The 24,637-nt window shown below is 39.5% G+C and overlaps 1 protein-coding gene across 3 annotated transcripts in view; it reads left to right on the top strand.

The window, feature by feature from the left end:
- The window catches only part of LOC111841901 (NLR family CARD domain-containing protein 3-like), a 79,412-nt gene extending 59,690 nt beyond the window's left edge, over window positions 1-19,722 (top strand). For 2 of the 3 annotated variants that reach the window (XM_072702715.1, XM_072702714.1), the window contains exons 7-12: window positions 5,949-6,122; window positions 9,429-9,602; window positions 10,034-10,207; window positions 10,547-10,720; window positions 11,500-11,546; window positions 17,493-19,722. In XM_072702715.1, the coding sequence (XP_072558816.1) occupies window positions 5,949-6,122; window positions 9,429-9,602; window positions 10,034-10,207; window positions 10,547-10,720; window positions 11,500-11,546; window positions 17,493-18,013 (1,264 nt within the window). In that variant the 3' untranslated portion in view covers window positions 18,014-19,722. Of the gene's footprint in view, window positions 1-5,948; window positions 6,123-9,428; window positions 9,603-10,033; window positions 10,208-10,546; window positions 10,721-11,499; window positions 11,547-14,376; window positions 14,447-17,492 lie in introns of all 3 variants that reach the window. The other variant, XM_072702716.1, reaches the window with a different exon arrangement.
- Window positions 19,723-24,637: the final 4,915 nt, after the last annotated feature.

Genomic DNA, 24,637 nt, shown 5'->3' on the forward strand with positions numbered 1-24,637 from the left:
TTCTCTGGTGTCTACATAGAAGGTTCGTAAACTTGGGTTGGTCAAAAAATGTCCAGAAGTGGTTTTAGAGGCCCATTAACAATCCTATAATTTGGCCGTAGAATGGAACAAGCTGTTCTGTCTTATTTGATGGGCTCATTAATAGGATCATGAGCTCTGCTCTGTTTGGCTGGTTTACAGTGAGGCACTGTTCACACAGAACCAATTTGCCGAACGTAACTAATAGTCCTTCTTCAGCCTGAGGTGCAACATTAGCATAATCATAACTTCGTTTTCAGCAACAAACTAATTTTATGATTCTAGTTTTGTCATGCAAGTTTTATAAATACAGTGGTACCTCGGTTCTCGAACTTAATCCGTTCCAGACTCCGGATCGAATCCTAAAAAGTTCGAGTTCTGATCGAATTTTTCCCGTAAGAAATAATGGAAAACCAATTAATTGGTTTCCGGCCCCCCAGAATTACACCTAAATTTTTTTTTTTTTTTAGCATTTACACATTACACAAAATGAACAGGATAAAACAAGAGCATTTTTTTTCTTAATGGCTTCCAAAACGATAAAGATCTTATCCCAACATTACCCCTGTCCTGCCCTGATCGTCCGCTCCTTCCGTGTGCTACGCCCCCTCATTAATCTCGTGTGGGATCCCTATATGATCAGCTGTTTCTGGTTGTTGTCATTAGTCCTCTGTATTAATGCTGCATTCCATTTGCCCTTGGAACTCAGATTCCGAGTCGGATTCCGAGTTTTGAAGCCGGAAGTGAAGACATGCGTGCTCCTGTTTCTCGGAGATCCGAGAAATATCTCGGATAAGGCCATAGAAGGCCATAGATCCCGAGTTCAGAATCCAAGATGGCTGCGTCCTTTATCAACAGAAGGGAAAGTTGTAGTTTTATCCTGTTTAAGCACTACTTCTCATTTGTGGCTCATTAAATCGGTCGCACACACTATACCATCCAAATTATCTGTGGACGTGTTGCTATGGAGTTTTATACGTCAAGCACCGCGCGTAATGTGTTATCAAGTGATATTGCTGACAATGGCTACCAATGAACCGGGATTGAATTGGATTTCATGATTAGTCGGATTATTTGTCGGATTAACGTAGTTCGGGCTAATTGTAAGTGGACGAAGATAAAGGCCATTTAAACTGAGGTACCTTAAATCTGACAAGTTGTCCGGCTAAGCAAAAAATCTTGCTTTTTCATATGGATCCATGGTATTGCTACTTCTGTGGCAAATGGAACGCATCCGACTCGGTTTTCCCGAGTTTTTAGCGGATGTGATGTAATCTTGGATTTCAAAAATCGGATCCCGAGGCAAATGGAATGCAGCATAAGTCCGCGTTTCAGTTTGTTTCCCCAGTCCGATCATTGGGTGCGTTCAACTTGCTTACAGCGCTGGCTTAAAGTAACGCATTCTGAATCTGATCCTGACGTAATGCATTACGGTTATGGTGCGTTCGATTATTTCTCTCCAAGTCGGAACTTGGATGAAAACGTCACGAAAAACGTCACTTCCCGTCGGAAACACGCCTCTTTTATGATGTTGAAGTCGGACAGGATTATTATTATTTTTTTTTTTAATGCTTTATTATGAACTTCAAACATGTGATACAGCAGAGTAGATCAGCACACAATAATAACAACAATAATAATAACTTTAAGAAGTAAAAGGAAACAACAAAGAAAGAAAATAAATAAGTAAATAATAAAACAAAATAATGATGTAGGGGCTTAAATTACAATAAATTAAATTCAGTGCAGATATTGATGGTCTTTATAGCTTTGGAATTATTACAATAATAAATAGTTTGGAGGTATTGTTGAAATTCGTTTTCAAAGATAATAAACATAGGTGTTCTGTTGCAATGCTTGCTCTTATGTACACTCACCTAAAGGATTATTAGGAACCTGTTCAATTTCTCATTAATGCAATTATCTAATCAACCAATCACATGGCAGTTGCTTCAATGCATTTAGGGGTGTGGTCCTGGTCAAGACAATCTCCTGAACTCCAAACTGAATGTCAGAATGGGAAAGAAAGGTGATTTAAGCAATTTTGAGCGTGGCATGGTTGTTGGTGCCAGACGGGCCGGTCTGAGTATTTCACAATCTGCTCAGTTACTGGGATTTTCACGCACAACCATTTCTAGGGTTTACAAAGAATGGTGTGCAAAGGGAAAAACATCCAGTATGCGGCAGTCCTGTGGGCGAAAATGCCTTGTTGATGCTAGAGGTCAGAGGAGAATGGGCCGACTGATTCAAGCTGACAGAAGAGCAACTTTGACTGAAATAACCACTCGTTACAACCGAGGTATGCAGCAAAGCATTTGTGAAGCCACAACACGCACAACCTTGAGGCGGATGGGCTACAACAGCAGAAGACCCCACTGGGTACCACTCATCTCCACTACAAATAGGAAAAAGAGGCTACAATTTGCACGAGCTCACCAAAATTGGACAGTTGAAGACTGGAAAAATGTTGCCTGGTCTGATGAGTCTCGATTTCTGTTGAGACATTCAAATGGTAGAGTCAGAATTTGGCGTAAACAGAATGAGAACATGGATCCATCATGCCTTGTTACCACTGTGCAGGCTGGTGGTGGTGGTGTAATGGTGTGGGGGATGTTTTCTTGGCACACTTTAGGCCCCTTAGTGCCAATTGGGCATCGCTTAAATGCCACGGCCTACCTGAGCATTGTTTCTGACCATGTCCATCCCTTTATGACCACCATGTACCCATCCTCTGATGGCTACTTCCAGCAGGAAAATGCACCATGTCACAAAGCTCGAATCATTTCAAATTGGTTTCTTGAACATGACAATGAGTTCACTGTACTAAAATGGCCCCCACAGTCACCAGATCTCAACCCAATAGAGCATCTTTGGGATGTGGTGGAACGGGAGCTTCGTGCCCTGGATGTGCATCCCACAAATCTCCATCAACTGCAAGATGCTATCCTATCAATATGGGCCGACATTTCTAAAGAATGATTTCAGCACCTTGTTGAATCAACGCCATGTAGAATTAAGGCAGTTCTGAAGGCGAAAGGGGGTCAAACACCGTATTAGTATGGTGTTCCTAATAATCCTTTAGGTGAGTGTGTATATATATATATATATATATATATATATATATATATTTCTAAAGAGTGCTTAAAGAATGCTTACCTTGTTGAACCAATGCCACGTAGAATTAAGGCAGTTCTGAAGGCGAAAGGGGGTCAAACACCGTATTAGTATGGTGTTCCTAATAATCCTTTAGGTGAGTATATATGAAATTTTGCTAGGATAATAAGAAGATTTATAAGATAGTATTCTTCCTGTTTAGAATGACAGATATTGTAAAATCCAAACAACACATCCTTAAATGAGAGAGAAAAATTTTCACATATACATCGGCATACAAACTGAGATAAGTTTTTCCAAAACATAGTGACAAAAGGGCAGTTCCAGAACAGATGTAAAACTGTTTCAACATGGACATTACAGAAAGAACAATTTGTCTGAATATCCTTCTTCAACTTCAAATTTGTCGGGTAACACCTGTGTAGCAATTTATAACAGACATCGCTACATTTATTTGAAATGACATATTTGTATGACAAAGACCAAACTTTTTTCCACAAAATATTTGGAACAAATCGCCCCCAAGAAGTCGGACAAGATTTTCTTGTCCGAGTTGCCCCTGTGAAGTAATTTCAACATGGCGACTTGGTTTGTTTGTAGTTTGTTTACCGTTCGAAAAAAGAATATCGCTATGAATATACTAAAATATTTTATAAAGCTTTTAATGTGGTTTGACTAGTTCGTGTTTCTTGTTTGTCTCTCGGAAAAATATCCATTTCTCCATTTTCTCCATTTGGAAAACTCCAAATCTGCTAAAATATAAAGCAACAACACACAGCAACGTGTTCATGGAGGCAGCCATGTTTGTTCCGAGATGTGGATAGCTGGAACGGAAGATTGTCGGACGTGATGTCACTCAACTCAGAAGTTCCGAGAGAAAAACGAACGCACCATCAGATGCATTGCGACCTCTCACCCGGCTGCACAAACTGGAACCGCCTCCGTGACGACACACCTTTGCCCTTATTGGCTGAAGAGTTTAGTTACACGCATGACGTTTGTATCCCAGGCAGTTCCGATGCGTAATCTGCTATTTCTCCCAAATATCACGTAAAGCAATGAGAACTGGTTTTCAGTTAATTTTCCTGGCAAAATAAAGTTTAAATAAATGACATAAATGCTCTAATAGTACACATAAGTTAGTGGTTTATTTATTGTTAGTTACTGCAATGTTGCGCTGCTTTATTTGGTTAATCGTCCAGTCTGGGAAGAAGGCATTCAAGTAAGAATTGCATTGTAGTATGACTCATTTCCGGGCGCATACAATTTATATTAGGTCAGCGTTCACGGTTCGACTTCTGATATTCAGATCAAGTTCTAGGTCAACCTGGTTTGTTCGACTTTCAAGATATTTGAGTTCTAGTGAGTTCGAGAACCGAGGTACCACTATCTCCATAGCAAGCTGAACAGCTTGTAAATGTGTTACTTGTAATGAATTTCTTTCTTTTTTTTAACTGCAGAATCGATTAGATATTTGTTTAGCTAACCAAAAGTAGGCTGAGAGAAATAACTCTTATCAATGTCAGTACCTCAGACTTCGTAATGTTGTTTACTACTCTCCTGCTAAACTGGGGTATGCTTTCTGAAAAGCATAGCTACTAGCAACGTGATTAGCTACTTACATAGTTAGAACCATGCAACTATGTAAGTCATTAATGGGAGCCTTTGGGAAACATTCCCCTCACTTACCTGTTAACGATCAATATCAACCATGCCTGTTGACAGTTTGGTTCCTTGAGAAGGGTATGAAAATTCACAGCCTTGAACGGCACACTTATGCATACAGCCTGCCATTTTTGCTGTTCTCTGCTACATTCTTCACAAATCTACACAACTGTTGAAGTCTGAATGCGCATGTCCATTGAGCTTGAAAGTGGGCTGGCATATATTACGTTTTGGGAGTGTGATTAAGACTGTTTTTCGAAACAGAATTCGAAACAGCTCATTTCACTTCCTTCTTTTACATATTCAGGAATTATATTTGAAAGAGGGAACAACAGTGTTTGAGATTCCTGGTGTGTCATTTCCATGTACTGAACTTTCATTCTTTGGCACCGTTAAAAAGGAGTTTGGAGATTGCTAACGAGTTTCAAAAAACAGACAACAAAATAACGTAAATTAATCTGTCATTGAATAGATTTTAGATCATGGTCACTCTCATGCACTCAATCATCAAACTGGCTCTGTAAGAATATTATTAGGGAACGTGGTATGTATCAGAGGTGGTAAATCCAGACCAAGGTTTATTTTCAACAAACCAGTTGTAAAGAGGCACAGTCACAGAGTACTCAACTGGTTGGTTGAAACTAAATCTTGGTCAGGATTTGTACTTCCTCAACCTGAAATTACCACCTCTGGTCTATATGACTTCTGAAAATGTACAGTTTGGCTAAAAGTACATAGGTTTGACTTAAGGTAGACTTGATCACTGTCAATGATAATGTGATTGTAACAAATGGCAAGAGAACCTGCAGTGTACCAACAGCTGTTCATTTGAGTAGGTGGATTGAGTTCTTGAAATTTCTGCACGCTAAACTTTTCATCCACTAAACTCTGATATCTTCCTTTCGAAGTGAAAATGCTCATGTATTCTTCATGACAGGAAACATGTTGACCTTCAGACGATTGTCCAAAAAGTAAATGTTACCATGTTTAACTATTTTCCTAACTGTAGTGATTTAAGCTGTTGCCGTGTTTACCCTCCAATTCCTTTTGAAGTATAGGGTGTGCCTATTATTATGTAGTATTTTGTATCACTGATGTGTAGGGTATATATACCCATCTATGTGTGTATAATAACATGTTTCCTTTTTCAGGCTGAACAGCTGTAGGCTCACAGAGAAATGCTGTGAAGCACTGGCTTCAGTTTTTAGCTCAAAATCCTCACACCTGAGAGAGCTGGACCTGAGTGACAATGACCTGCAGGATTCAGGAGTGAAGCTGCTCTCTGCTGGACTGGGGGATTCACCCTGTAAACTGGAGATACTGAGGTCAGTATTACTGGGTATTTCACACTGTAAACTGGAGATGCTGAAGTCAGTATTACTGGGTATTCCACACTGTGAAGTGAAATACTGAGGTCGATATTTCTGGGTGTTACACACTGTAAACTGGAAAAACTAAGGTTAGTATTACTAGGCATTCCACACTGCACAATGGAGATACTAAGTTCAGTGCTACTTCTTGCAGTAATTAAAGAACAGTTGTTCTTTTCCCAGTGTGTCCCTTCAGTTTAGAGGAGTCTAAGAATTTGTTCCAGTATCCTCTCTTAATTATTTTTGCTTCATAATTTTGGCAATAATTGTTATTATGTGACAGTTTAACACTCTTTTAATTTACTATCATATTATAACAGACTGCAAAACCTGTTTTATATCAAGTGACTCTTGATATTAAATGAAAATGAAAACAAAGTATTTTTTGACAAATGATATGTAAATAATGGCAGAAGAATCTGGGGGCTCATTTGTAAAAAATGTAAGGAAATATTCATACGAAAACTCGACTTTTGTACGAAAAGTAAAAGTCAGATTTATTAAACCTTGCATAAACCACGATATGCATTGTACAGGTTCTAAATCACATGTATCATAGAAACACTTGCACATGTGCACATTTAAGAGACCACCCCTTTATAAACCACTATTTACTACAACATTGGCAATGTACATTAGCCAAGTACATATAAATGTGCACATCCCAAGTTTGCAATGCCATTTCAGAGACAATGCAGCTACAAACAGAAAAAGGAATTTCTCAGAATGTGAAGTGCAGACTTAATAGTGTTCGAAGTAGAGGAACGCCAAACCATTTTATCTGGAAGTACATCTGCCAGTGTGACAAAAAAAAACTAAATGGCAGCATGTGACTGTTATTGTGGTCAGCTCAACAAGCCAGACAAAGACAGGAATTAAACAAAATGGCTGGATTTAAAATCCATTATACTGACATTCCTCTTCTCTATGTAGTTAGTGAAATGAAGGTAACCCCTTCAGATTTGTGAGGGTTATTTTCACTCCCGCAAATGTGAAAATTTGTGAAAAATACTTCCCCAACCCATAACAGTCTGCTAGCCTGAGCAATAACATAAAACATCTATTTATTAGCAATGTCTAAACAAACTCTACTGTACACTTTGCATGTGAAATTATTTTGTCATTTCCTATCTTATATAATGTACAAACCATCTAACTTATATAAAATTATGTAGAATGTTACTAATTTACGCACTGGGAGCATAACATTTTGGACACATTATTAGAAATGCACAGTTAACGGTACTGAAAATTTTAAAAGATACTGTACCATCAAAACGACAGCTAACATGAATGAGGCTGGTTGTCAAGACAAATGGCCCTTTTCCATTGGTATACAGGAACCGACCTGTACCCCAGCCGTACTGAGAAGAGCGTGGTTGCAAATCTTTTTGGTTTTCCACTGCAGGAGGGTGGCTCAGTAAAGGCGTTGCCAAGTTTGGAGAGCAACAGTGACATTAAATCAAAGAGACGCTTGTTTATCGTGTGCATCATGATTTACTGTATGCAGTTATTATTATTTTTATTATTTCTTACTGTGTGCTCATTTTTGCTGGCATGTCTATGAGAATTGTGCGAACAGTTTGGGGAAAGTCCTTTTCTGCTCCAGCATGACTCTGCTGTAGAGCACAAAGCAAGGTCCATAAAGACAGGCTTGGGTGAGTTTGGTGTAGAGGAATTTGCCTGGCCTGCGCAGAGCCCTTACCTCAACCCCATCGAACACCTGTATTCATAAAAAAAATGCGTATACATATTTTCTTTAGAATTAGAATTTGGTGATCAGTGGTCATTGTTGACACACATGAGAACATAAGAAATTTACAAACGAGAGGAGGGTATTCGGCCCATCAAGCTTGTTTGGGGAAAACTTAACTAATAACTCAGAGTTCTTAAAATCTTATCTAGCTCTGATTTAACACTCACACTGTTTATTAAAGACAGACAAGCACTCACGCCGACCGAAAAAATAAAAATATATATATATCTATATATGTAACAACCACCCACGTAACCGTACTGGCTCACAAACACTCAAATATACTTCCAAATAATTCCAATCAACCGCTTTAACAGGCACACAACACAACCTGCAAACCACAGCACACAGTGCACAACAACGAAATGTGTCCTCTGCATTTCACCCATATGTGACATTATGACAGAGGGCAGCTAAAGAACTATTTAAGTGTTACACTGCATTGGGAATGGGATTGCTTGGGATTTGAACCCAGGACCTTTTGTACCAGAGGTGGGGCTCATACCCCTGCGCCAATGAGCGGATCTTTTTTATGTGGAACAAACACAAGTAGAAACAACAGCTTGCAACTCAGCAGCAACAATTTATGCAACAATAACACTTGTATGCTACAACTTCCATTAAAGTATAAAAGTAGATTGTAATGTTGGTGTAACACCTGGGGACGATAACAAAACTCACGCAACATCCAACTCGTAAGTCTGCTCCTCGTGTCGTAAGGCGCTTTCTCACCGAAGTAAAGAACCCTAGTTCCTCGGCTGACCTGGAACTTTTGTAGCTATTGGCCATTTTTGTCGACTAATCTGTGCAGCCCCTACTCCTGGGTGTGAGAGACGGGAGGTGTGAGGGAGATGCTGATGTCTGTTCCCAGCTGAGATGGGGAACACAGAACGAAAAGCCATACGCACACCCGACAGACGTCCGTGGTAATGCAGAACTGAGATTCATTGCTGAACATGATACGACGTCACTCGTAATCAGTCCATGACTCCTGGTTATGGCATCACTCCAAACGCAGCCTTCCCTGCACTGGTGTTAACAGCAGCCTATGCATGGGACGGTGAACCCATAATCCGGCTGATGCCAGTTGTCAACACATGGTGTAGGATGACACGGGGTGTTGTAGAGAGTCCAGTACCTGTGTCCGGATGGCAGGTGCAGATGTCATGGGGTTCTGTAATGCTTGGTGCACAATATGACGATCCTCTCTTGGTGTGGTCGGTCTTGGGCGACCAGAAACTTCACGACGTATGTGGGTGCCCTCACGTGCCCATTGGTTTCAACATTGGGGACTGTGATATCTGCATGCCCCACATGCCAGGCAATTACATGCAAACCCACAATGCAACCCCTATCAAACTCCGTCAAGTGCTGGTAATGCTGCCTAATGCATCTACAAGGCATCCTCTGTGTCTGTTACTATACATGCCAGCCCCTTGCAAATCAAATCATTACTTTTGGTAACTTTTTTTGTTACTCAGTGTATTTTGATTTGCTTTCTGCAGGCTGTCAGGCTGTAGAGTCACAGAAGAAGGCTGTTCTTCCCTGACTTCAGCTCTGAGGTCAAACCTCTCACACCTGAGAGAGCTGGATCTGAGCTACAATCACCCAGGAGACTCAGGAGTGAAGCTGCTCTCTGACGTACTGAAGGATCCTGGCTGTAAGCTGGAGAAAGTGAAGTGAGTACAGAGTGTGCATTTTACAAAAAAGAAACTGAACATCAAGAAAAGCCATAATGTGTTTCATCAGTAACATAATAAACGAAAATAACCAGCTTATCTTTTCTGTTCCTACCTCCTTATATTCCACAAACTTATCAGCACTCAATCCTTGTTAGAAATTATTAAGCAGTGAAGCAGGAAATAACCATTCATTTTTAATACACACTCACAAGATTTGTGAGTAAAAGCAATGTTGCAATTTCGAACAACATAAACATGTTGACTGTAACATATGTTACAAATAAAAATACACTGGGCATCAATCATAACTGGCATGATTGCTAATATGCTTTTTATATACAATATATTCAACCTTTATAAAAAATCTGTTTTGTCATTTTCCTTGTACCAGTGCAAAAACTGGATTTAAAAGTTACATTTTTTTAAAGGCTGGACCAGTGTGAACTGACAGAGACATGCTGTGAAGCATTGGCCTCAGCTCTCATGTCAAACCCCTCACACCTGAAAGAGCTGGGCCTGAGTGACAATGACCTGCAGGATTCAGGGGTGGATCTGCTCTCTGCTGGACTGGGGGATTCACACTGTAAACTGGAGATACTGGGGTCAGTATTACTGGGTATTCCACACTTAAAACTGAAGATACTGAGGTCAGTATTACTGAGTATTCCACACTGTAAACTGGAGTTATTGAGGTCAATATTTCTGGGTGTTACACACTGTTAACTGGAAATACTGAGGTTAGTATTACTAGGCATTCCACACTGGAGAAGTTCAGTGCTACTTCATGCAGTAATTAAAGAACAGTTTGCTTGGTTTTACACATTGTTAACTGTAATTATTGACATCTTTATTGAAGTAGATATATTTAAGTTTATAATTGTAACAGTGAGCTAATCTACCTTCTTGGAACTTAGACAGTGTTGTTGTCTGTGGCTTTGCAGGTTGTCAGGCTGTAAAGTCACAGAGCGAGGCTGTTCTTCCCTGGCTTCAGCGCTGAGGTCAAACCCCTCACACCTAAGAGAGCTGGATCTGAGCTACAATCACCCAGGAGACTCAGGAGTGAAGCTGCTCTCTGCTCTACTGGAGGATCCCAGCTGTAAACTGGAGAAGCTGATGTGAGTACAGAGTGGGGTTGGCACCTTCAACTTGTGAAAAACGGGAACACTCGGATTATACCCTTTTTGAAAATATACTATGTTACCAGAGGTAGGAATCTCTATTGCCTTTCTTAAATGTATCTGACCTGATGCAGACACAGTTCCACTCACTCTGGACTCCTTTGTCTGCTGCTGTCCCTTTCTACGTTAAATACAGATTTTTTGCTTTAATGAGTAAATATATTTTTTCAAATTATTATCTATTATAAAACCTAACCGTAATATGTCCAAAGGTATACTTCCTTTAGTAATGAAAACATTATTAGACATATTATAATGAACATATTATATTGACCGACAGCCTGCTAAGTTGCCAGGTAATAAAGTAAGCTTCGTCTTTCTGCTACCAATAAAATAAAACTATACCCATTTTACCCATACCCATACCCGTTTTACCCATTTTAGACCATTCATGGACACAGTACTTGATATATAAACATAACCAGGAAGAAAAAGAATAGTGGTAAAGGAAACCAAGTGACGTTTTATTTGAAACTATGAAATTCTAAATTAGATTACATTTTCACAAAAACCCGGGACAGTTCATGTCCAGGGAAAGAATATAAATTTTCCAGTACAGTTGCTCAAAAAAGCGAACAGTCCCAGGAAGACTGGGACAGGTGGCAACGCTACAGAGTGTGTGTGTCTGTCCCTGCTACTGACACATGTATGTGGAGAAGAAGCGCTAATTAATTAAATGGATACACCAGTACAATGTCATTCTACTTCTCCTATAGTGTGGACCACAGTGGAGAATGCAGGATCAGACCACGGTTCCAGAAATGTAAGTCTGCATGTTTTTATTGCTAATACTAATGGTATAACGGTACACAAGATTCATGATTTTGGTACAAACCTCAATTTTGTGTTCATGGTTTGGTGAAATTTCAGTACAATAGGGAGAACAGAATTTGTTTTGGTATTATTTACTGATAAAACTGCTATCACTAAATCCTGTGTTCGCTACTGGTTGCTGTGGAAGTCAAAAAATTGTAATTAAATTCAGTCTAGTTTTGAAAGCACTAAGACATTTAGTAGCTCTCAGGTTCTTGGCGAGAGAGTTTCATAGTTTAGGACCATAGTGACTAAAAGCTGCCTCCTCCCTCCTTAGCCCCATTTTAGGAATAGTCAATAAATTTCTCTAAGATGATCTGAGAGATCGGCCTGGGACATACTTTACAGTCATGTCACTGAGGTATGATGGAGCAAGACCATGTAAACATTTACAAAATTATCAAGAGCACTTCAAAATCAATCCTAAAAGCCACTGGAAGCCTCTCTCTCTATCCCCCTTCTTCTCCTTTTTTCCCCCTCTCTCTCTCCCTTTCCTTCTCTTGAGGAAGTAAATAAAAATAAATAAATAAATTAGGGATGCTCCTTTTGACCGTTTAACCGTTAACCGAAATAATTAATTTTGACCGAATATTACGGTTTAAAATGTTTTTATATATATTTTAATTATTAGTAGTAGTATGAAGTTTTGTGGCATCTCAGCTGAAGATCGCTTTTCACGTTCTAAATACACTGGGTTTGAATCGGCGACTGTGATTACAGGCACACAGGCTTAGCCCACTGAGCCATGAACACAGGTACGAGCTTTGCTGCTGAAAATGGAAACATTGGCGCAAAGCTTCAGCGGCAGAGACGTATCCGTGTGCTATATTGTAGCCGATCGGTGTAAACACTACCCAGACATGTGCTCTTGTTTTATTTCGGTTACAATGGGCGTATTCACATATTTCTTTATCCAATACTGACTGTCGGATTATCATGTTGTTATCATACGAATAGCGCAATTTGCAAGTGGGAAGGCGATCAGAGCTGCTTCGAGACGCAGACGCTTAAGTCAGTCACTCTTGTTCTTTCTATTCGTATCACGAAGCTATAAAAATATATTTAGTTTCTACCTATATATACAGTATATTTGAAAAGTAGACCGTCCAAGGTTTCTGAGGGTGTTTTTTAAATGTGTATATGATAAAACCTCGCAGAGTTATTTAAATGGTTTGGCGAAATTTCTGTCAGATCCCGCCGGCGGGACCGCCGACCCCAGAGGAATTTAATATTCTAATCTAATCAGTTAACGGTTAATGTTCAGTTAACGAACGGCGGTTGTCGGTTGGGAAAATTAATCGAAATGAGCATCCCTAAAATAAATATTTAAATAGAAATAAAGCAGTCCTCCGCAGAGGGAATATAATAAAAAAAAATAGTAGGTGTGATGTGATGTGACAGCACTCTGGCCCCATTGTAGATTTTAAATAAATTTCCTAGGTAGACGAGACAAGACGCCATTACAGTAATCTGTTCTACTTGATACAAGAGCATGTATTAGTTTTTCACAGTCATCAAATGACAGCATACCCTTGACTTTGCCGATATTACGAAGGTGACAATTTGCTGCTAAGCAGACATTGCTTATATGACTATTAAAGCTAAGATCACCATTGAAAAACATTACCTGGTTTCTAAGTTGTTGTTTGGCCATCAGAGACATTGATTCTAAGTACACCAGTATGTCCTTCCTCTGTACTTCATTCCCAGTAACAAGCATCTCTGTTTTTTCTTTGTTCAGTAGCAGAAAGTTTTGTGGCATCAAGTTCATTGTCTATGCATTCAGTCAGGCAGTGGATAGACCCCATGTGCATCAGGAGCTAGAGACAGATATGTGAGTTATCTGCATACTGATGAAAGCTGGTTTTATGTTTATTTATTATACTTGACAGGTGTAGCATGTAAACATGAAATAATATAGAGCCTAAAACTGACTCCAGACTCCGCATGTAATAGCTTGATGCTTTGAAACATAGGTATCAAGTGCAACACAGTATTAATGCCCACTTAGATATGATCTGAACCAGTTTAAGAGAAGCCAACCCTGGTGTGCAGCCAGTTCAGCAGAATCTCATGGTCTATAGTGACAAAAGCAGCACTGATGTCTAGAAGAACAAGAATGGAAAGTGTCCTGAGTCTCTGTTTAACCTCTATTTAAAAATAATTTAGCACTTTGAGAAGAGTCGCTTCAGTATTGTGGCATGCCTGAATGCTGGGCTGAAAACACTTAATAGAGATTACCTGTGCTAAGATAATCAATCAACTGAACAGACACAATTTTCTAAATTTAATTTTTCTAAATTTATTTTACCAAGAAATGGAAGGCTAGAGATTGGCATATAATTACTAAGCACAATACCTTCAATAAAGGCCTTCAATAAAGGCCTGACAGTAGCAGTTTTAAGACATTGTGGAAAAATTCCTTCTTTCAGAGAATCATTAACAATATCTGCCAACAACAAGCTTAGAACTTGATTTTAAAACTTTGTAGAAAGGGAATCAGGAGTGCAGCTCGATGAGTTTAGAAGTAGCATAAATTATTAGGGAATTAAGCTTAATAGGAGAAAACAGACAGATTACTTTGAACAGTACAGTGTGGTGCATTAATGTCCAGGATCTGGGAGTGGGGGTTCAAGAGGAATTGTCCAGTTATTGATTATATTGATTATATTCACATATTTTCACTTGCATCATCATTATCTGTTGAAATTTCACATTTCTAACGTTTCATTTGTCAGGCCTAAATATCATGCCAGTAACACTGATAATGCATTCTATAGGTGCACATGATGCAGCAATGGCTTTGGGATTTGGGATATGGATGCAAGTTTGAGCCTAGTAAAGGAACAGGTAAGGTTAGGTCAGGTTCGGGAGCATGCACTGATGCTGCGCGTTGCCGCACCCACCACACGGGATCCTGGCCAGTGACCCCCCCAGGCACACACACAGTCCAGTCCCACACTCTGTAAATGGCCAGGTGTTACGTGGGCGTCCCCTCAGCCTGGTCCAGCCATTTGGGTCCCCAGCAATGAGCCGGATCACCCTCAGGGAAATGCGCCACATAGCCGTAGTGCCATAACTGATGCTCCCTCACAACGAAGGTAATGTGCCTCATTTGGGAGTTCTCTAAGTCAAATCAGCGGTAGCCAAGGATTCTTCGAAGAGAGACAGGACCAAAAGTAAAGGAACCAGTTCTGATTATGTTTCCAGTACAGTACCAGAGACAATCCAACCATGCCGTGGTTGGCTCAGATAACTTGGCACCTCCACTGATGTTAGTGACTGTGCAAAAATGAAGTGAAACTTCTACACGCTAAACCACCTCATAATTTCAACAAAGGCACAGTTGGCTTTTTTTTTTTAAAGGAATAATGGCCCATGGATTCTAGATAATGTATTTTAATCAGATTCAAAACAAAATAACTATCCAGCACAATAATTTTGCAGTGGGATCAATGCACAGACTTGCATTTTCACAGCAAAAAATAATGAATAATTTGGTAAATATTTTGCACAAGTTGGAATATGGAACAAATTATGATCAAATGTATTTATGATGTTTATTATTGTAAAAGGTACTTAATACATGTCTAATATTTACTAAATCAAGTCACCCTCTTCGAGGCGGAATTTCTTGTAATTTAGTGGACTTCAGTTCTGTTTCCTGTAATTCCAATTCAATCCCAATTCTCTTTTCCTTCAACAAGGAGCAATCAAAGAGTAAATTTCCAAAACTCACTCAGTCCATGGGATACCCGGATCCGAAATGTTCATAAGTTAGTACCCTATCTGTGGGCTTAGAGAGTTTTGGAAATGTTACTGAAGTACAATGGTACCTCAGAACTCGAACTTAATCCGTTCAGAACTCCGGATCAAATCCTAAAAAGTTCGAGTTCTGATTGAATTTTCCCAATAAGAAATAATGGAAAACCAATTAATTGGTTCCCGGCCCCAAAAAATGACACCTAAATATGTTGGTTTTTTAGCATTTAAACACAAAATGAACCGGACAAAACAAGAAAAGCATATACTGTACTAAACTCTAAGCACATTTATCAAAACAGATATTTTAAAGTAAGAAAATAAATGTATCCAAACAATGTGTCCTGCCCCGATCGTCCGTGCCTTCCATGTACCACGCCACCTCGTTAACCCCGTGTGGAATCCCCCTGTGATCAGCTGTTTTTGCTTGTCGTCATTTAGTCAGCGTTTCAGTTTGACCCAATGTGGTCATTGTATTGTCCGTCTGTGTTTTGCCTGCCTTACCTGTTATTAAACCCCGTATTCCCGATACCCTGACATCTGCCCCTTTGTCTCCGTTCCGTCCCCGCTGGGCATGACAATATTATCACAGTTAAATGTATTAATGTTTTATTATTAATATTAAAATAATTCATAAGAAATCTTTATTTTTAAATGTATTTATTATATAATAATAATTACTGTTACTGTTTATCATTGTCTAAATGTATTTTTACTGTCTAAATCCATGTTTTCAGCTAGTGTAAACATGCACGATGCTATCACAGTGAATGCAAGGCTGAGACTAAAGCGTTACCCTTTGTTTCCGCTGAGAGATGTGCTGCGTGACTCATTTCCCCGCACGTACAAGTTATCTTAGGTGTGCGTTCACGGTTTGACTTCTGAGATTCAGATCGAGTTCTAGGTAATTTTTTTTCGAAATGGTTGGTTCGACTTTTAAGAAATTTGAGTTCTAATGAGTTCGAGAACTGAGGTACCACTGTACTTTGGATTACATGATGACAGAGTGAGTCTTGGTTCCCAATACTGTCACATACTTGCTTTTTGTACAATGAATGGTGATCTCTGTGAAATTGCAATGGTCCATTATTGTGCTATTTATGCAAGATGTATACTTTGATTCTTGAAGTTCATTTCTGAGATGGCCCTTGGAAAGAAACTGTTCCTGAACCTGCTGAGTGGGATGAGTCTTTGATGATGTTGACTCCCACAGCACACTTTCTAAATGTCCTCAGTCTCTGTGTTTCTGATGCACTGGGCTGTCTTGGTGGCTTGCTGTAGAGTTCATGTGAGGCATAGTGCAGCCAATGTGCCAAGCTGTAATGCAGTATGTCAGAAGGCTTTCTAGTAGAAATTGACTGCCAGAAACAGGCTATTGTCTTCACACCACTCTATCTGGTTGTGCAGCTCCTCCATACAGATTGCCTTATCATCATTTGTGATTGGGCCAAAGTCTGTGGTGTCGCCCACAAACTTGATGATGGTGTTAGAAGTGTGGTCAGGCATAGAGGAGGGGGGACTGAGCTATGTGCTCAGCTTATTGGGGATGATTGTATTGAATGCAGAGCTACATTTAACATGGGAACCATTAGGTTTTCAGGTGATTTCAAGCAGTGTTTAATTAATGCAGATTTTGTCCTCTGTTCACCTGTTTGCCTGGTAGGGGAAGGGACAATGCTGTTGATGTAAACCATAACTAACCTTTCTAAACATGGTGTATGAGTGTGCTTAAACAAAATGTTTGGAAAAATACTCACAAGAGGCCAAATAAAATCTCACAAAACAGGTGACCCATAACAAACGTAACACAGGTGAAAAATGTAGGCCTGCAGTATACTAATTGACTTCTCTCCATTGTTCAGGTATACAAGCAATGAGTCATTTGTTTAGGCAACGCATTTTGGCTTCTTGAAGGGCCCTGTGTGGTTTCTGACCACCTCGGGGTGTTTGGACCCTGGAATATTTGCTATGCAAATCTAGTAATATCTTTGTGTTCATTTAAGAGTATATTGAAAAAAATGTGTGTATTGAGGTTAACTAAAGTTCAGTGTTAGAGTGTGTTTTGTGACAGTAATAAAATGATGGAGATGCTGATCTTCCTGATGGTATTAATTGCTCTTCCTCTTGCCTACAGACTCCTGTCAGCTGACACTGGATCCCAGCACAGCACACAGACTCCTGTCTCTGTCTGGGGGGAACAGAAAGGTGACATGTGGGGCAGAGCAGCCATATCCTGATCATCCAGAGAGATTTGACTCCTGGTACCAAGTTCTGTGTAGAGAGAGTCTGACTGGTCGCTGTTACTGGGAGACTGAATGGAGTGGAGATCGAGCTGAAATAGGAGTAACTTATAAAGGAATCAAGAGGAAAGGAGACAGTGATGACTGTTGGCTTGGGGTCAATGACAAGTCATGGATTCTATGCTGTTCTCTTCATGATTACTATGTCCGGCACAATAATGAATGGACTGTCATACCCATACAGCCCTCAGGTTCCCACAGAGTTGGGGTGTATCTGGACTGGGAGGCTGGTACTCTGTCCTTCTACAGAGTCTCCTCTGATGGACTGACCTTCCTGTACAGGTTCACCTCCTCATTCACCGAACCCCTCTGTCCAGGGTTTTATATTTATAAAAACTGTTCAGTGTCCCTTTGAGTACTGGGATAGCTCAATGTGTGCTGGAGGAATCATGAAGAACTGGGTTCAGCAAGCTGAACAAACATGCAAAACAACTTTTTCTCTCAGCTTAAAATGAAGAAAATGTACACCTGATAAGCAGGGGGCCTTTTCCCCTCCTGAAATATGCTTTCCCCAAGGCTACTTGCCAGGATGTGGCCTGACCCAGAACTAAGGCAGCAAACATCACTCACTGTTTTCATGAAGGTGTGACAAACATTCCCACATCATCTCAAAATATAAATCTATTTACTACTTAACATCCCAGTAGGGCATGATTACGAACATTTGTACTGTCATCAAGTAGTTGTCTTGCATGATTAACAGTTATTATGCCTATTTTTACACAAATTCCCTCAAGGTATGAGTCTGTTGCTGGTGTAATTTATCATTGTATCTGTCACATGCTCTATAACTATTAGTAAAACAATTTGATCATCATAATCAGAAAAACACAAAAGTACCTGACATACTTTACTTTTCTACATATGAAGTTTAGAATATTGTGATAATTATTGTGAAAATCTCTGAAAACATTGTGATTTGTGTTGGGGCAGCGTGTGGCTCAGTGGGCTAAGCCTCTATGCCTGTGATCAGAAGGTCACCTGTTTGAGCCCAGCTCAGCCTTGCCATGTCTGCGGGTCCTTGAGCAAGACCCTTAACCTCCAGCTTCCTGGGTGCCACAACAGGTGGCTGCCCTTTGCAGCCAGCTTTCTCTCACCTACACACACATGTATACAAAACCTAGCATCAAAATTTATTGTCAGCGTTTTCTAGTGTTATGCCCTACGACAAAAAAGTGTATTTTCATATAATTTATTTATTAAAATTTGATTTTAGTGTGCAGTCCATTCAATTTGTTAGCTTTTTCATGTTTTTTATCTTTGTAAGGGCAATTATTTGGATTATATTATGACATCATTTGATATAAAAAATATTATGATTAAATATTTTGCCATATTACCTAGCCTTAGTGCACAGGGTATTTGCACATGGGATGGATAGATTGATGGCTGGATGGAATTTTATTTTAAAGTTTTATCATTCAAGAATCCAGACACAACATAAATCACTTCATGCTGCTCTATATCCAGCTGTGTTCATTATGAGGAGGTGTCTGTACACACAAGGGACCAGTCATCCTCAGCAGGGTCATGCAAAATTTAGAATTTATAAAAAGTATATAAGAATTCCATTCATGAATTAAAATTTGATTTGTAATGACAGGAATAAGATTTAATTTCAGTTAAAAAAAAAAAAAAAACAAAACTGTGATCTAGCAAAGCACAAATAATAATACTTTATGGATCAGGGATGGGCAACTGGTGGCTCACGGGCTGCATCTGGCCCTCCCTACTCTTTTTCTTTGAAATGAGTACTAGTGCATCACGCTGCCTGACCACTAGGGGGAGTTGGAAATGTAAAGCATGTTTGTCTTTAGCGCTTTCTGTTTTCTGTTGTGCGTTGTATTATGTGAATTTACAATCTTTTGGTTAGACATAAGCTTTGGTGGAATTATGGTGGCAAAACTAGACACTGTTCAAGCCTACTTAGACAACACTAAGTATACCAATGTATTTGAGTTATTTTCTGCTGATTTAAGATGTTCTGGAGCATAACTGCAGAAAACTGTAGTGGTCAGTTGTAAATACAATATATTGTATCACAAAATAAATACGATTATAACAGTTGCAGTACAATTTTATATTACTTCCATGTGCTGGGCCAGTACCAGGGTGGCTATTCTGGATATAGATGGAACTCCCCCGACTAGACAAATCGGACTGGCCATCATAGCTGTTAATAAATTTTATGGCCCAACTGAAGACTAAAGTTACCCATCCCTGTTCTAGATAGTGGATGTATACAGTGAGGCTGTATACCAGTTGGTAAAGTGTATTTTATATTTGCCTGATTATAAGGGAAAAAAATATCTGTATTTTTATCCTATAAATATACATTTAGCTTGTTGGTCCTCTAAGTTCTTTTCCATAGACACAAATACATTGTTTTTGTATATTTAACTGTTTTTGTGCATTACCTTTTGTGACGATTCTGCAGTAGCTTCCTTCGTGAGTGTTCATGGATAGGGTTACTGACAGCAAATGTTCACATACTTTTCCTACACACATATATGCGACATCGGGTTATTTTCTTCAGTAAATAAAGGAACAAGAATAAAGTATTTGTGTCGTTTTATTGGGTTCTCTTTATCTAGTTTTTGAACTAGGATAATCTGATCATGTTTTAGGTCATATTTATGCAGCATTAGAGAAGATTTTAAAGGGTTCACAAACTTCCTAGCACTGTTGTATGTATACTGTTGTACTGTATGTATGTTTGAATTCAATTCCAATTTAGTTATATTTCCTTAAATTCAAATTACAATACATCCTGGTCTTAGCTGTAATTCAAATTCAATTCAAAGTCAGGAAAATGTCAATTCTTAATTTAATTCTGAATGGTGCACAATCCTAGATCTCAGAGCTAGGCTAAAGAAGGAAACAGTGACCCATAGCTGACAAATAAAGAATGCTGTATGTCAAGAATTTCAACAAGTTTTTCGGATTATAAAAAAAAGACATTAAACTGAAAACACTTAAAGTAGCTGAAGTACAGTTGTCCCTTGGTACCCACAGGGATTGGTTCCTGGACGCCAAACAGATGCCAAAATCCACAGATCAAGTCCCTTATGTTAAACAGTGTATCCTATACACATCCTCTCGTATACTTTTAATCGGCTCTAGATAACTTATAATACCTAATACAACGTGAAGAACAAGGGAAAATACAGCAGCCAAATAAATGACCATGTAAAAAAAAAATTTATGACTTCACTCTAAAGTCTCAAGATCATATATTGAATTTTAACCAGATTCCATTGCTAACTGCACAATAAAGCAGTGTGGGTAAAAGAGAAAGGAGAGTCTCTCCAGCTCATCAGTGTGGCAAACCAGAACACTAGGAGTGGGAAAAATGAATGAAGCCACATTAACTTCCTAGCTGCTCCCACACATGACTGAAAATTATAATAGCATACCTTTCAGCATAGTGAAGGCATTTGATTGGCGAGCAGCAAATTCAAGTTTTGCTTCCTGGAACTTTCTGGGCTTTTATTTATTTATTTATTTATTTATTTATTTAAGTGTTTTTCATCTGCGGTTCATTGAACCCACTGATACAGAGGACCAAGTGTACTTAGAATTTTGAGAGATTATAAGAATTTTGGTAAAGGGGAACTAGGATAATTTTTTTGGTTATATTTAGGGCTGTCGAAATTAACGGGTTAACGCAGATTAATCCATCATCATGATTAATCTAATTAAAATTTTTAACGCAATTAACCCATCTGATGCACAGAATGACTCGAAATCCTTGAAATGTCTCTGTCAACCCATTTCGGGCAGTTTTGTTGCGTTCCTTTTGCCCTGGGAACTCGTATTTGAAGCTGGAAGTGATGGCATGTGCACTCCCGTTTCTCGGAGATCCAAGAAATAGAGCACAGAGGATCCCGAGTTCAGAATCCAAGATGGCTGGGCCTTTTATCAACAGAAGGGAAAGTTGTAGTTTTATACTGTTTAAGCACTACTTCTCATTTGTGGCTCATTAAATCGGTCGCACATACTATACCGTCCAACTTATCTGTGGACATGTTGCTATGGAGTTTTATACGTAAAGCACCGCGCGTAATGTGTTATCAACTGATATTGCTAACAATGGCAATTAACCGGGCTAGAATTGGATTTCATGATTAGTCGGATTATTTGTCGGATTTACGGTAGTTCTGGCTAATTGTAAGTGAACAAAGATGAGACCATTTAAACTGAGGTACCTTAAATCCGACAAGTTGTCCGGCTAAGCAAAAAAACTTTTGATATGCGTCCATGGTATTGTACTTCTGTGGCAGATGGAATGCATCCGACTCATGTTCAAGATGTTCAATAAACAAGTTAAATATTTTCGATATTTAATCGTGATTAATCGAAATTAATCCACAGCAACCCTGTGATTAATCTGATTAAAAATTTTAATCGTTTGACAGCACTAGTTATATTAGATCATCTGGAAACAGGAGATTATGTTTGAGTTTGGGCTGGAGCTCGACCCAGAGATGGTGACATCTTGAGATGGATTGAAGATGGATATAAAGATGAAGAAAGTGGCATGATCATTGATGAAACTGGAAGAGATGGTACCGACCAAACCATAAACACGGACAGTGCCAGGCAGAGTGTTGGACATGGTGTGTGATATGGGTATGGAGGCAATGTCCTTGGTACTTGGATCAGATCCAGTGATGAGTGGTAGTAGTAAACTTACATGTGAAGGTTGTGCTAGAGGTAGCACCATAGTTGGTCTTGGAAAAAGGCAGAGATATTTGGTATCTTGGAATTGGTTTCCAGATTGCAGGGGACCAATAGATGATGATGATTTTGGGGTTTAAACAGAGACTTGTTGCCTAAACCTGTGTTATGGGATTCTGTAAACATTCTGTTTGAAGCAGTGACTTCTGGTGTATGTATGAGATTAATGTATCTTAATTCAGTGATCAGCAGGTTCATGGTCCAAGTATCATTAGAGTCTGCAGGTTAGGACCCCCTCTCACTGTCAGAAGGTTACTAGTTTAAATCCTGTGTCTAGCGAAGTGATGTCACCATTAGGCCCTTGAGCAAGGTCCTTAACTCCTACTGTTCCAGGACCTGGCTGACCCTGTTCACTGATCTTCACTTGTACATCACTTTGGACAAAAGCATCTGCTATACTTACCCTTAGAACCCGACAAACGCAAAATATGTTGATATTTGATGCCATGCTCTCTGCCTTCCCATATGTCCGGATGGTGCCTGGGGTGGGCACCATCTGAGCTAGAGTCCTGGTTCAGTCCCATGGAATGGTGACATCGCGAATGGGACCTACGAACTGTATCATTGTGGGTGCAGCCTTCATGGCCACCTGACCCAGCGTGGAGAAAAGACTTATTGATGGACTTTGACCAACCTTCTCAGGCCAACATGGATAACAGACTCATTGATGGACTTTGTCTTCATTCTTGATCACAGCTTATACCTACCTTTTGCAAACATGTTTTCTGTTTTCAGTAATATTAGTATGCCCAGGGGGGTTGGTCAGCCAGTTGACCTTGGACCCCCAGAGATTTTTTTCTCCTTACTTAGAAGTTTTTGGTTCCTCTCCCCTGTTGTCTTCTGGCTTTCTTTAATTTCTATCCTTCCTTTTTCCTGTTCTGTATCTCTCTCTAATTATAGTTTGCATTTGGTGTGTATTGTTTGTTTTTGTGGATGTTTATGTATCACAACACATCCATCCTTGGGGCGACTCTGTTGTGAAAGGCGCTATATAAAAATAAATTGAATTTATTGCTTCCGCAATGATCCACGCACTTCCAACTATTGTCAGAACAGTAAATATTAATTAAATTAAATTTTATTTGTACATCACATTTTTACAATATGACATTGTCTCAAAGCGCTTTACATTATCCCTGCCCAAAGCCCCCAGTGGGCAAGCCATAGGCGACAGTAGCAAGGAAAAACATCCTAGACTGAAAGGAGGAGCCCATCCTACAGGTGGCAGCAGAGGAAGTCAAATGAGCAAGATGGCAAAATCCCCAGTTCACACGGCAGAAAAGTAAATCATGTCACCTTACCTTGTTTTACCTGCATCAGGGGCATGTAGTGCCGCTCTCACCTGAATATTGCTATTCACATTCTAAATAGCCGCATTACTGTGTATTTAAATCACATTCGTACGGTAATTTGATGAAGAACACAACGTTGAAACGCAATCCAGGTACATCCCATAAAGGGGGTGGGGGGGGTGTAGCCAGGTGTGAATGGCTCATTCATACACATGAAAGTTGCTACATATTCAATGAAAGGAGCCAGAAATAGTGACATGAGTTAGGTTTTTCTTATTTATTTATCCAACTGAATGTTGCAACTACACCATTTAGTCTAGCCTAGACTTTGGTGATCAGATATCTGGGATCAAAACAAACTTCCTCCATTGCTTACTATGTACTTTTATAATGTTTCTGCAGGTGTTCCAAACTGCATTTTGCAATGTCTATACTTTGATGTCAAACTTCACATAAATCTGACATATTTACAAAGTACACTAAGATTAAGGTGCGTTTAATGCCAAAATAAATATATAAGAAATTTATTTGCCATGAATTAAGTTTATGATATTGAATGAAATGTGTGACCATGCCCCAGTCAGTAAAAGTGTGTTCCCTACCCCTAGACTCCAGAGAGTTAAATGAAGAACCCGTTGTAGCCTCCCTGCTGCTAGATCAGTATCTGCTACACCACCCACCTTGGTGTCGTCTGCAAATTTAACCAGTTTACTGTATGTATTGGTGTCAATATCATTAATGTAAATTAGGAACAATAGTGGTCCTAAAATTGAACCCTGCGGTACCCCACTATGAACGCAGGCCCACTGTGACATTGTGCCTCTAATAACTACTCGCTGCTTCCTGTCAGTTAGCCAGTTTTTGATCCAAGCTGCCACAGTTCCTAAAATCCCTACAGCTTTGAGCTTTAGCAAGAGTTGTTTGTGGGGAACAACATCAAAGGCCTT

This window comes from Paramormyrops kingsleyae, chromosome 19 (genome assembly GCF_048594095.1).
Source record: "Paramormyrops kingsleyae isolate MSU_618 chromosome 19, PKINGS_0.4, whole genome shotgun sequence".
Classification (NCBI taxonomy): Eukaryota; Metazoa; Chordata; class Actinopteri; order Osteoglossiformes; family Mormyridae; genus Paramormyrops; species Paramormyrops kingsleyae.